At 35.0% G+C, this 12413-nt stretch overlaps 1 protein-coding gene across 7 annotated transcripts in view; it reads right to left on the reverse strand.

The window, feature by feature from the left end:
* IFT74 (intraflagellar transport 74) overlaps window positions 1–12413 on the reverse strand; it is a 78144-nt gene that overhangs the window by 13100 nt on the left and 52631 nt on the right. For 5 of the 7 annotated variants that reach the window (XM_033437746.2, XM_004275059.3, XM_033437745.2 and 2 more), the window contains 3 exons: window positions 4269–4322; window positions 2834–2931; window positions 2208–2334 (listed from right to left, as the gene is read on the reverse strand). In XM_033437746.2, coding sequence (XP_033293637.1) covers window positions 2208–2334; window positions 2834–2931; window positions 4269–4322 — 279 coding nt within the window. Of the gene's footprint in view, window positions 1–2207; window positions 2335–2833; window positions 2932–4268; window positions 4323–12413 lie in introns of those variants that run through there. The other 2 variants (XM_033437748.2, XR_004486112.2) reach the window with 2 other exon arrangements.

Here is a 12413-nt window from a genome sequence, read left to right on the forward strand (position 1 = left end):
CTCGACAGCCATTATACAAAGGTAGCTTAAAGGAGGCAAAAACTTGTTGAATTAGTATTGACCTTAGAAAATGAAAAATTTTAAACTATGGTCTAAAACACAAAACAGAAGTTTCTTAGATGAAATAATTAAACATAAAATTCTTCAGCTTATAGAAAAAAGAAAATAAAGATGTAAAAACACTCATAGTTGTATACATCCAAAATAATTGAAAATGGGATCTTGAAGAGATATTTGCACACTTATGTTCACTGCAGCAGGATTTCACAATAGCCTAGAGGTGGAAATAACCTAAATGTCCACCAACAAATGAATGAATAATGAAAATGTGGTATGTACATACTACAGAATATTATTCAGCCTTAAAAATAAATCCTGTCACGTGTCACAACACAGATGAACCTTGAGGACATTATGATGTGAACTAAACTGGTCACAAAAAGGCAAATATTGCCTGATCCCACTTATATGAGGTATCTAAAATAGTCAAACTTTTAGAAATATAAAGTAGAGTATGGTTAGCAGGAGCTCAAGAGGAGGAAATGGGGAGCTGCTGTTCAATGATAAAAGTTTCAGTTTTGCAAGATGAATATGTTCTAGAGATCTGTTGCATTAACAATGTGTAGATAGTTAACACTACTATACTATACACTTACAGATAGTTAGGATGGTAAATTTCATGTGTTTTTTATCACAATTAAAAAAATACTCATAGTTAAACCAACAGTAGGTATAAATCAAATTTAGAATGCACCTACTCCACTTACGTGGAATATAATTCAGATATACAAATAAAACTATGGCAAACAAACTTTAAGCAAATCTGGGCAGATAAAATAAATGTACAGAATGATAATTTTCCACCTATATCATCAATTTAAATTCAACTGCATATTAACAGCGTTCAATATGCATTTGTGGATTCACAATCCTTTATATAAAACTCCTAGGCAGTTGTGTTTTAGAATGCAGAATTCTTTGAATTTTAGAAAAGTAATATAGTGTATATACTGATTATTATATAACTCCCATGACAGGGTCTGAGGCAGCACCCAACATCAAGTAGATAAATATACTTCTGCAGCAAAAAGTATGAACAGTCACACTAGGTAGGATAATTAAAAAGCCTCATGTCAGTTCAGGTCAGGTTAGGTTTTGCTGTAAAGAGCTTTTTTAGATTTGGGGATTCCAGATAAAGGGATATTATGGAAACTATTCCATTTTGGGAATCTTTGAACATTTTTAAGTTAGCAAATAGCGTCTTCCTTCTCCATGATCTCACAACTGCCAGAGTAATTTCCAGTAGATAAATAAAACATAGCTAATTCAAAGTCACCATACACCATCATAGTTAGAATCCACCACTTCAGAAAACCAAAGATACTATACAAATTTTGACTTGACTTTATCCTAGGCTCTTTAAGCTCAATTATATTTGTTTCTAATCCCTACCTGCACTATCCAAATGGCAGCCACTAGCCACATATGACTTTTGAGCACTGGAATGTGTCCAGTCCAAATTGAGATGGGCTGTAACTGTAAAATCTCATTGATCATTTTATATTGACTACATGTTGAAATGATAATATTTTGAATACACTGGGTTAAATATAATATATTATTAAAATTCACCTGTCTCTTTTTACTTTTTTAATGTGGCTACTAGGCAATTCAAAATATATATGTGGCTGGCATTACATTTCTTTTGGAAAATGCTACTCTAGTCTCATGTTAGTCATAATGGCTGAAACTATAATTAAAACATTACCACCTCTAGGATACCTCTCTCCTAACTACCCAAGACCACAGTGGATATGAGCCCTGTGCACGTCCATTGCTCCTTATCCTTCTATCTTAACACTGTTTCATTACACTTCAATTGTTTGTTTGTCATTCCACCAGATTGCAAGTTTCTTGAGGAAACAGACTGGATTTTTTTTTTTTAATCCCTGTATACTCAAGTTACAGCAAAGGCATAAAGCAAATACTCAATAAATGTTAAATGAGTGAGAATATCCCAATGAATTACTATTAAGTTGATATGAAAAGCCACAAAAAATTCTGAGCCTATGAATGACTGCAGCAATAGGCAGTCATAAATTATATCCTCAGTCTTTCAAAAAAAATCAAAGAGAATAACATTAGATTTTAAAAGTTCCAGTTTGTTACAGAAAAAAAGGATATTAAAATCTAGGTTGTTTCCTCACCTGAAGTCAGATTCCTAGCCGTACTTTGTGATTTCTGCATTTCAGTAGATTTAAAATTGAGATCATCCTGCATCATCTTCAGCTCTTGATTGGTGATAGAGGATATCTGTTTCATACGATTTATATTCTGTATTTGCAGAGACATAAAAGTGGAAAAAATTCCACTGATTTAACTTTCCAATAAAACTCTTGAAAATGCTGCTAAAGGACTGGATGTTTTGAAAGAGTATTCTTTTTTGAAATACATCATTCATTATACATATATTTTATAAAAGAATACAGTGAGATTCAAAGTGGTTTTCTCAATAAGGAGAGGTTAAATTAAAATTCAGAATTGTTTCTTTTACATTTGCTTTATTTTACTGTAGAAAAAATTCAACTATTCTATTTTAGGAACTGACTGGATTTTTAAAACACTTAGAATATTGAAAAGAGACCACGCATTTTTCCTCCTATGGTACCACACAATAGTAGCTGCTCAATAAATGTTTTTTGAGGAATCAAGATACTCATTAGGTATCCTGTACTCTTACATAATAGTGAACCACTGCAGTTTTTGAGTTGTATTTAGAAAGGTAATCACAGTAAAAATAATGAAGACACTAAGACAGGTACATGGTACTTACTCGACTACAGTGCTCCAAGAGTGCAACAATGTTGGCTTCTATCTGTGCCTTCCTTTCCAGTTCCTGGTTCTTAGTTTCCTCAAAAGTCTCAATAAAGGCTGCCAATTGAAAAATATGATGAGATGCTACTGTTGATATAGCTAAACACTACATAAGCTCTGATTTGTAGGTGTGAAAAGTACTTTTTAGAAATTCAAGGCAAATTTTAAACTATCACTGTTTAGTTTTTTATTAACCCAAGGGTAATTAAACTACTCAATAAGAACATTTCTACATACTTTCAGGCTTTTAAAGTTTGTTATGACCTTAATATAAATAAACTAAAAATTTATAAATTCAGGCTCAGAAGTAACAGTTGATAAAATGGAGATGAGAATAAATCCTATGTTTTTACACTAGGATCTCACTGATACACCTACAATTAACATCTATAATTAGCCACTAACTTTACTTTGGAAAATATTACTAACTACCTTTTTTACCTGCAAATTGAGTATTTTATAATGCCAAATTAGTCTCAACTAAGTAAGTTTAGTAATTTATTGTTACAAATAAATATTCTAAGAAATCCTCCCTTTTCTTCTCTAACATAGAATTAGTACATAATTTGCTCTTACTTATATTCTTAAAATATTTCTATGGATCTTCCAAAAATTAACTTAAAATAATTTTACTATTAGCATGAAACAACAAATTAATTCTGAGATAATTTTTGGTACTTGCTGAGATTTTAAAGAAATCTTGGGATATCGTTAAGCCAGAGTTGGTAATTACTGCTTTATGACATGTTTCTATGAAGGTAACAATCGGCCTCAGACCTATAAAAATGTCAGATTTTTAAAAAATAATAATTTAAAAAGGAAACCAGTAACCGTTAATATAGTCAATTTTGATAAACTTATGAATGTACAACATAAGTTTAAGTGAAGATCTATTTACAAAGTCAAATTCAGATTTTTTTTTCAGATTTTTTAAAAAAGTGAATAAGAAGCTACAATAGAAGGCTACTAAACCTTCAGTTAGTAATAGAACCAAGAAACAAAATCAGAGGTGAGGGCTAATAAATAATGAGATAAGTACTATGAAAAGCTTAAAAAAAGGTGAAAGATATTAAAGGTGAAGCATGTGAAAGAGAACATTCAACAATCAATGAGTGGTCTATAGACTATACAGACTATACATGTACGTATTAGCTTTAGAATCTATCCCTAACATACAGTCATACACATACATACACATGTACAAAATCTTTCTAGAACTCTCTACCCATCTAAACTATGCTAGATATTTAGTAATACTTCAAGGCAAATGCTTTGAATGTCCACACTTCTGCACTTCTATTATTAGTCATTAAATCTTCTCAAAATGAGATCTCTGATTCAGTATAAATGAACAACTGAGAATATATTTTCACATCTATAAGATTATCACTTACTGTCCATATTTTCCTCCCTTTTTTTTAGCTCCTTGTACTTCTGATTCATTTCACCTATAAGAGATAAAAAATTTAACATTAGTTTCAAGAACTTAAGATATAGTACTCTAAATTAGAAATATCTCTTAGGTTCTCGATATGCCATTAGTCATTAAATATTCAGTATTTTCAATTAGGTGAAATTCATTTACATTGACTTACAGGGTCTTTCAAAACAGCTATATATATGTGTATGTTTGACTATTTGGAAAGAACAATCCCCTGACTGGAAAGGACTGAAAGACTCTCCAATGGTTCTCTATTTCACTTCCAACTTGGAGCTATTCAACCTACGCATGCACACACTGGTGACGGGAAACATAAGCTCCCATGAAATTTCATTTCATCTCTGAATAGCTCATAACAGCAAACAAGATGGCAGGGTTACTTCCCTCACAGAGCTTAAAGTCTAGAGATTTAACAATTAAAATGTACTAAGTGCTATCATATGAAAGTAAAGGGTGCTATAGCAGCACACAGCAAGGACAATTAATCTAGTTCAGGGATTCAGGAAATTTTCCTCTAAAGAAGTAATATTTAAGCTGCATTATAAAGAATGGATGAATAGGAGTTACTTGGTCAAAATATAGAAGGAGTTGAAAGTCAAAGCATTATAAGTACAGAAATATGAAAGTGAGGATGAATATGGTAGCACAGAAAACCGAAAGAGTTCTGAGGCAGAGAATGTGAAGTGAAAAAGTGGCACAAAGATGAGGCAGGTTATGAGAGACCTTATAAGACACATGTTATAAAAGTCTGGATTCTCTCCTAAGGGCAAAGATTACTGAAGAATTTTAAGCAGAGGAATAAAATTATCAACTTGCATTTCTGATCTGGAGAATAAAAGAGAAGTAAGAGTGGAGGCAATAAGACCAGTTAGGAGGTTGTCAAAGTAATCCAAATGAAAGAGGAAGACTGCCTGGTGGCAATTAGGATGTAAGGTAGAGGATTTTCATTTGAGACATTTAAGAGCCAGAGTGAGGTGAGGATTTTGGTGAGGGTCAGAGAGGGAGAAGTCAAGTGTGACTCCCAGGTTTCTGGCTTGGGTAATCGAGGACATTGTGGTACTGAAAAATAAATAAATAAAAAGAAAATTGAGGAAGAAACTGCCATGTTGCATTTAATATATGTAAAAGACATGATTAAAAGGGCAAAAATCCATGGCCCGTACAGATGGATGAAATCGGACACTTTAGTTGCATAAAGGGACCATTAGTAGAGGTGGATCATGATTATTTTAGAAAAACAGGATTTTCAGTGTAACAGAAATTGAGATTTGGAGGCCCAGGGCTATTTTCCTGAACTAGTGAGATGGCTGCAGTCCTGTGCTCCCAGGGCCCCAGGTAAAGAAAGCAGAATAAATTTGTGCTTGATCCAATCTGTACAGTTTCTTCATTAAAGTCAGTTAGATCTTAGCATTCTAGAGAAACAAAGGAAGCTTACTAAGACAATGCCCAGCAAAGATGGAGAGAATAAGAGATTCCTAAGGGTGTTCCTGGCAAGAAGCTGGCATTTAGAAGGACTTTAGGAAGAAGAGTTCTAAGAAAATGGGGGAGCCAATAGTTAGAGTCCAGAGGCTAAAACCCATTGGTCAGCCTGTGTTCTATATCCTCCTATAAGCTCTACAGTTTTGCCAAGTACCGGCTAGAGCAGCAATAACATTAGGGAGTGGAGGTAGACAGTCAGAATAGAGCCCCTAATTACGTGGAGGATACGGACTTCCACTTGTATACTTGCTTGGGTGGGAAGTGAGTTACGATTACACAAAGGTGATGGCAAAGTCAGAGACCCAGGTCAGCAGACAGCTTTTCTGCTTTCTGGTCTGAAAACATTTTTCCCAAATTCACTGAGGACAATCCTTATACAGAGAAAACCTTGTCAAGGCCCCCACCACCAGTACTCATAGTAAAAAGTCTGAAAGCTACTGTATAAGGATAGTAAATACCCAGAGGTCATGAATTCCCAGCCAGTGAACACTCAGAACGAATGGGAAACATTTGGTTCACTCTAAGACTTTGGATGCATTAACAACTTTACTGATCAGTTCAGATGATCAACAATGGTCTCAGGGCATACTGATGCAGCATGATTAGTTGTAAGGGGAAGGGGAGAGATCTTTTTGTTTCACTAATAACAAAGTTTGTATATGATTAAGTTTTTTTTGAAAAATACATTATAGACAGATTAAGATTACCCCTATAATGATGTTACCATTCAGTAATTTATGGCAATAGTTTTTTGGATGGGAAACAAAGAGAAAGAATATGAGCTTGCAGCATACATGATCTGGAATATCCTCACAGGAGGCTTATATGCTTGTAAATATTATATAACATATGTGAAGTAGCAGAAAAGCTAGTATCTGCTGAATCTGCCATGGCCTAGGTTTCTAAAAAAGTCCTAGTTCCTTGTGTGGCTGTCTGCGAAGTTGTCCTCTTGGGAGACTGGTCAGGCATTAAGGGATTAAGAAGAAGGCCTGCATCCTAGGCTTTATAGGCATTTAACTACCATCTTATCTTTCCTCTTCTAAACTTAAGAGAATTTCCTACACATGCTGTTTCCAGCTCCTCATCTTGCTATTAGACCTTACGACACTGCAATGAGGCTTCTCCTCCTGACATTCCAATGAAATTGTTCACAGTAAGATTATATGACTCCTTAATTATCAAATCCAAGGGGCAGTTTCAAGTTATCTTACTCTGTAATATTTGACACTATTGATACATCCTTTCTTCTTCCAATTATTTTTCCGCTTATGTTTTTTGTTGCTTGGGGGTTGGGCTTTTCTGGTTTTTCTTACTCTCATTCCTTCTTTGTCTTCTCTTCATAACTTTCCCTTTCTTCATTTAAATTCTGGATTCTGCTCTTCATTGACTTCTAATGCTACATTATATCCAAGGAAATCCCACTCATTCTTGTGGTTTAAAAACTCTTAAATTTGACCTTTTTCCTAATTTTCAGATTGTTTTATCCAATTGTTTACTACATATATTCATGTGGGCACGTTTCATGACATCCTAATACACAGCCTATCCATAATTAAATGCATCAGTCTTCCCCCTCAAAGTCTGTACCCCTCTGTATTGCCTATTATGTTTGAAAGCCCTTCACCATACACTTATCATCCAAGTCAGAAACCTGGGAGATTCCTCCCTCCTTCTCCCCTCAAATCCATGCTCCAAGTTGCCATCAGATTGAGCTGGAAGACATATCTGGTCAATGTCTCCCAGCTATACAGCTGGCCAGCTGGATTAGTTAGGACAGAGCTCCCATATATCTTAGCAAATTCCCAAGCTTCATAAAACCTCCTCCCATATCACTGTTGCTAAAAATAGAAGAGATCAGGGCCCTAGTGAACTCCTCTATTTTGTGATTTCTTAGTTGGTGGATTAATATCTGAGCTTCTCATGAGAGGCAATGTACAGATGTGGGCAGTCCTAAAGTAGGGTAAAATATAGGGCTTGTTACAAAATCTATCCTTAGATTTAATATTATAGGAGAGGACAAGATCATAGACAGGGGAAGCTAATCAGTTATCACACTGGAGGTGCAAAGCAGGCCATAAAAAGGGTCTAATCATTTTCGAAAGATCAACAATGAAGACACCAAAGGAGAGGGAAAAGGACACGTTCATAAAATGAGGGTTATTTTAGAGCTATCCTCAAACTCTGAGTATTTGATGTGATCATAGTTCTACATAATTTATTTCTTCCAAGTTTAGTGAGTACCTATTATGTGCCAGATACTATAATAGGTGCTGGGGATATCAAAATGAACAAGACAGTTGCCACTCTATCCTAGAAGGGTGTACAATCTGTTAGGTGAACAAAAGCAAAAAGTTACAATGCAACATAAGTACTGTAACTAAGCTATATATGAAGTACTATGATAACCAGATGGGTGAAAAGAGTTCAGAAGGCTTTTATATAGAAAGTATCATATCAGCAAGGCACTTTAACAGGTAACGGAGGAATTATAGAGATGAATAAGATATTTTCCTTCAAGAAATTTAATGCTCTAGTAAGACAAGTACCCAAAAATTTCCACTATAAATTCAGGCCTCTTTCCCCTTACAAGGGGGAAAGAAGAAATGAGTACGGACTGTTACAAAACACTTGGGATATTGTAGAAAGGACACTATTGCTTTTTGATACTCTCAGCTATAGCCAGCCAGTGGAGTAAGGGAACTAGGCTCTTCTTCCAGCACTAAAGGGCTGAGTACCACCATAACCACCTTTCTCCTCACTTGTCAGTAAGGTCATCTGACTCTTTTACCTATCATAAAATGTTCTCTTGAATCAAGGCTTAACAGAGCAATCTTGGCTTTTATACTCTGAGAAGCAGTTCTGACCCTGGAGAAGGGTCTGATCACCATTTTCCAGAACAGGTAGCCACCCCAATCTTCTCTCATGATCAGTGTACAACAAGGCACAAGCTAGTGACTCCTCTGGCTGCAAGGCTCCCAAGTCAGCAGACCTACTGATTTTAGAGGTGAAAAAGTAGCAGATAGTAAATAAAATTAGAGAGGAGGGGCAAAAATAAACACCAAGGTACTTTTGCTGGAAGGTAGGATTCTTTCCTTTCTAGCACTTGGGGTCCTTCTGAGGCAAGCTAAATATCCCGGTACCTTCGAGCGTTCAGTACCTTCAAGTGTTCCTTATGTGTCATAGTTTCAGTCTTGTTATCATTCTGTTCATTCTACTCTTAGCCCAGTTCTTCTGGACTAAGAGTTCATTCTACTCTTACTCCAGTTCTTCTTCATTCCTTTTAAAGTATGATGCCAAGAAACAGGATTCCAAGCAGACTATCACTTCTCATAGTCTATATATTCATCTTTTGTTAATGTAATCTACGATTCCAGCTGTTCTGGAGGCTGTATCACATGAATTCACATTGAGCAGTTATCTAAACCCCCTCTAACATTCTCACATATTTTAGTAAGATACAGTACTTTCTCCTCCCCCATTCCTGCTTCAATTTTAATTAGTTTTGGAGTCCTATTAAACTTCATCTTTTTACATTCAGGTTCTCTCTCACCTACTTTTCACACATCACTATAGCAGTAAGTGATAAACTAATATATCAAATATTGCTAAACTGGTATGCTAAAATGAGTACATATAAGTTTAATGTTTTAAACTAACTTTTAGCTTCAAGCTTCACCCAATTTATCAATTATACATTCAACAAAATCTTTTAAATTTTGGCAGGAAAGTTTCTTTACAGCTATGCAGACAAGGTCTGATTATTCTATCTACTAGAGGCATTTAAAATATATACAATAAAAATTCTCTAAATATGTAAAAGTTAAATTATTGCTTAAAGCCTCACCACTTCTAAAGAAAATAAAAAGGACTATGAAGAAGTTTGTTTCAACAGAGTAATGTCCATAAAATCAGATGGTATAATGAGTAATCCTTGGCATGTATACTAAACACAATGTAAGTTCTTAATTATTTCCTAAAGCAGTGGTTATCAAACTTTAGCATGCATCAGAATCATCAGGAGGGTTTGTTGAAACACAGTTTGCTAAGCCCTATTCCCAAGGTTTCATGTTTAGTAGGTCTGGGGTAGAGTCCAAGAAGTTTTATTTCTAACAAGTTTCAGATGGTGCTGAAGTGCCTGGTCTGAAGATAATACCACCATACTAATAAATAGTTTAACCAATCCCCAAATTGAACAATAAGCAATGATTCATTCTTCTTCATTGTATGTATATTGAGAAGCTACAAAAGAGCAATGTAAAGATGCCATTTGAAACTCAGATACCAGCTGATAAACTGAATATATTATCTTGTACATCCTGGGGAAAATACTTTCCAAATATGTTTTGGGAAAATCTCCAGGAAAGTTATTAAAGTTTCAGTTTATAAATTAATAGCATTACATATGGTCACCTTATCTTTGATAAAGGAGGCAAGAATATACAATGGAGAAAAGAAAGCCTCTTCAATAAGCAGTGCTGGGAAAACTGGACAGCTATATGTAAAAGAATGAAATTAGAACACTCCTTAACACCACACACAAAAATAAACTCAAAATGGATTAAAGACCTAAATATAAGGCCAGATACTATAAAACTCTTAGAGGAAAACATAGGCAGAACACTCTATGATATAGATCACAGCAAGATCCTTTTTGACCCACCTCCTAGAGAAATGGAAATAAAAACAAAAATAAACAAATGGGACCTAATGAAACGTAAAAGCTTTTGCACAGCAAAGGAAACCATAAACAAGAAGAAAAGACAACCCTCAGAACGGGAGAAAATATTTGCAAATGAAGCAACTGACAAAGGATTAATCTCTAAAATTTAAGCAGCTTATGCAGCTCAATATCAAAAAAACAAACAACCCAATCCAAAAATGGGCAGAAGACCTAAATAGACATTTCTCCAAAGAAGATATACAGATTGCCGACAAACAAATGAAAGGATGCTCAACATCATTAATCATTAGAGAAAGGCAAATCAAAACTACAATGCGATATCATCTCACACCGGTCAGAATGGCCATCATCAAAAAATCTACAAACAATAAATGCTGGAGAGGGTGTGGAGAAAAGGGAACCCTCATACACTGTTGGTGGGAATGTAAATTGATACAGCCACTATAGAGAACAGTATGGAGGTTCCTCAAAAAACTAAAAATAGAACTACCATATGACCCAGCAATCCCACTACTGGGCATATACCCTGAGAAAACCATAATTCAAAAAGACTCATGTACCAAAATGTTCATTGCAGCTCTATTTACAATAGCCAGGACATGGAAGCAACTTAAGTGTCCATCGACAGATGAATGGATAAAGAAGATGTGGCACATATATACAATGGAATATTACTCAGCCATAAAAAGAAACAAAATTGAGTTATTTGTAGTGAGGTGGATGGACCTAGAGTCTGTCATACAGAGTGAAGTAAGTCAGAAAGAGAAAACAAATACCATATGCTAATACATATATGGAATCTAAAAAAAAAAAAAAAAACGGTCACAAAGAACCTAGGGGCCAGATGGGAATAAAGATGCAGACCTACTAGAGAATGGACTTGAGGACACGGGGAAGGGGAAGGGGAAGCTGGGACAAAGTGAGAGAGTGGTAGTGTATATATGGACATATATACACTACCAAATGTAAAATAGATAGCTAGTGGGAAGCAGTTGCATAGCACAGGGAGATGAGCTCGGTGCTTTGCGACCAGCTAGAAGGGTGGGATAGGGAGGGTAGGAGGGAGGGAGATGCAAGAGGGAAGAGATATGGGGATAAATGTATATGTATAAGTGATTCACTTTGTTATAAAGCAGAAACTAACACACCATTGTAAAGCAATTATACTCCAATAAAAATGTTTTTAAAAAAAGCAGATTTCTAATCAGAAACAATGTAAGTGAGAAGACAGTGGATCAACATCTCTGAAGTATTAAAAGATAACATCTGTCAACCTTGACTATACCCAGCAAAAATATCCTTTGAAAATGAAGGCAAATAGGCATTCTCAGACATACAAAAGCCGAAAGCATTCATCACCAGCAGACCATAACTACAAGAAATGTTTAAAGTCCTTCAAGCAGAAAGAGAAAGATCTCAGATGGAAATCTGGAATCTACATTAAGGACTGAAGAACAGCAGAAATGGGTAAATAGTAAGATTTTGCTCCTTATTAGTAATCGTTTAAAAATATAATTGTCAAAAATAATAGCTATGCAAAATGGATATCTCAGAAATAACTAAATTTCCTTGTCAATTGCATTATTATGAACTTTCATCAAATCTTTAACCGTGGTCATTTTAAAGTCTTTTGTCATTTACAGACAGTTCTGGGTGTACTCGGATGCTTTTGCAAAAATGTTCCTATAAAAGGGTTTCATCTTCAAGGAATTCATGGAAAAGACTCTGAGACGTGCAGGTTTCTGGTAACTGACTGTACTGCTGAACTGAATGAATAAGCATTTTCAGAAAGATCAAGATGAAAAAAAAATTAATGACATGGGACTGAGTGAACTGATGAGGATGATTACAATTTTTTGACTTTCTGTTTGAATTAAAAAAAAAACCCCACAAGGACTCAAGAGGCAAAAAATATGCAAACCAATTTTCACTGCAAAG

This window comes from Orcinus orca, chromosome 6 (genome assembly GCF_937001465.1).
Source record: "Orcinus orca chromosome 6, mOrcOrc1.1, whole genome shotgun sequence".
Classification (NCBI taxonomy): domain Eukaryota; kingdom Metazoa; phylum Chordata; class Mammalia; order Artiodactyla; family Delphinidae; genus Orcinus; species Orcinus orca.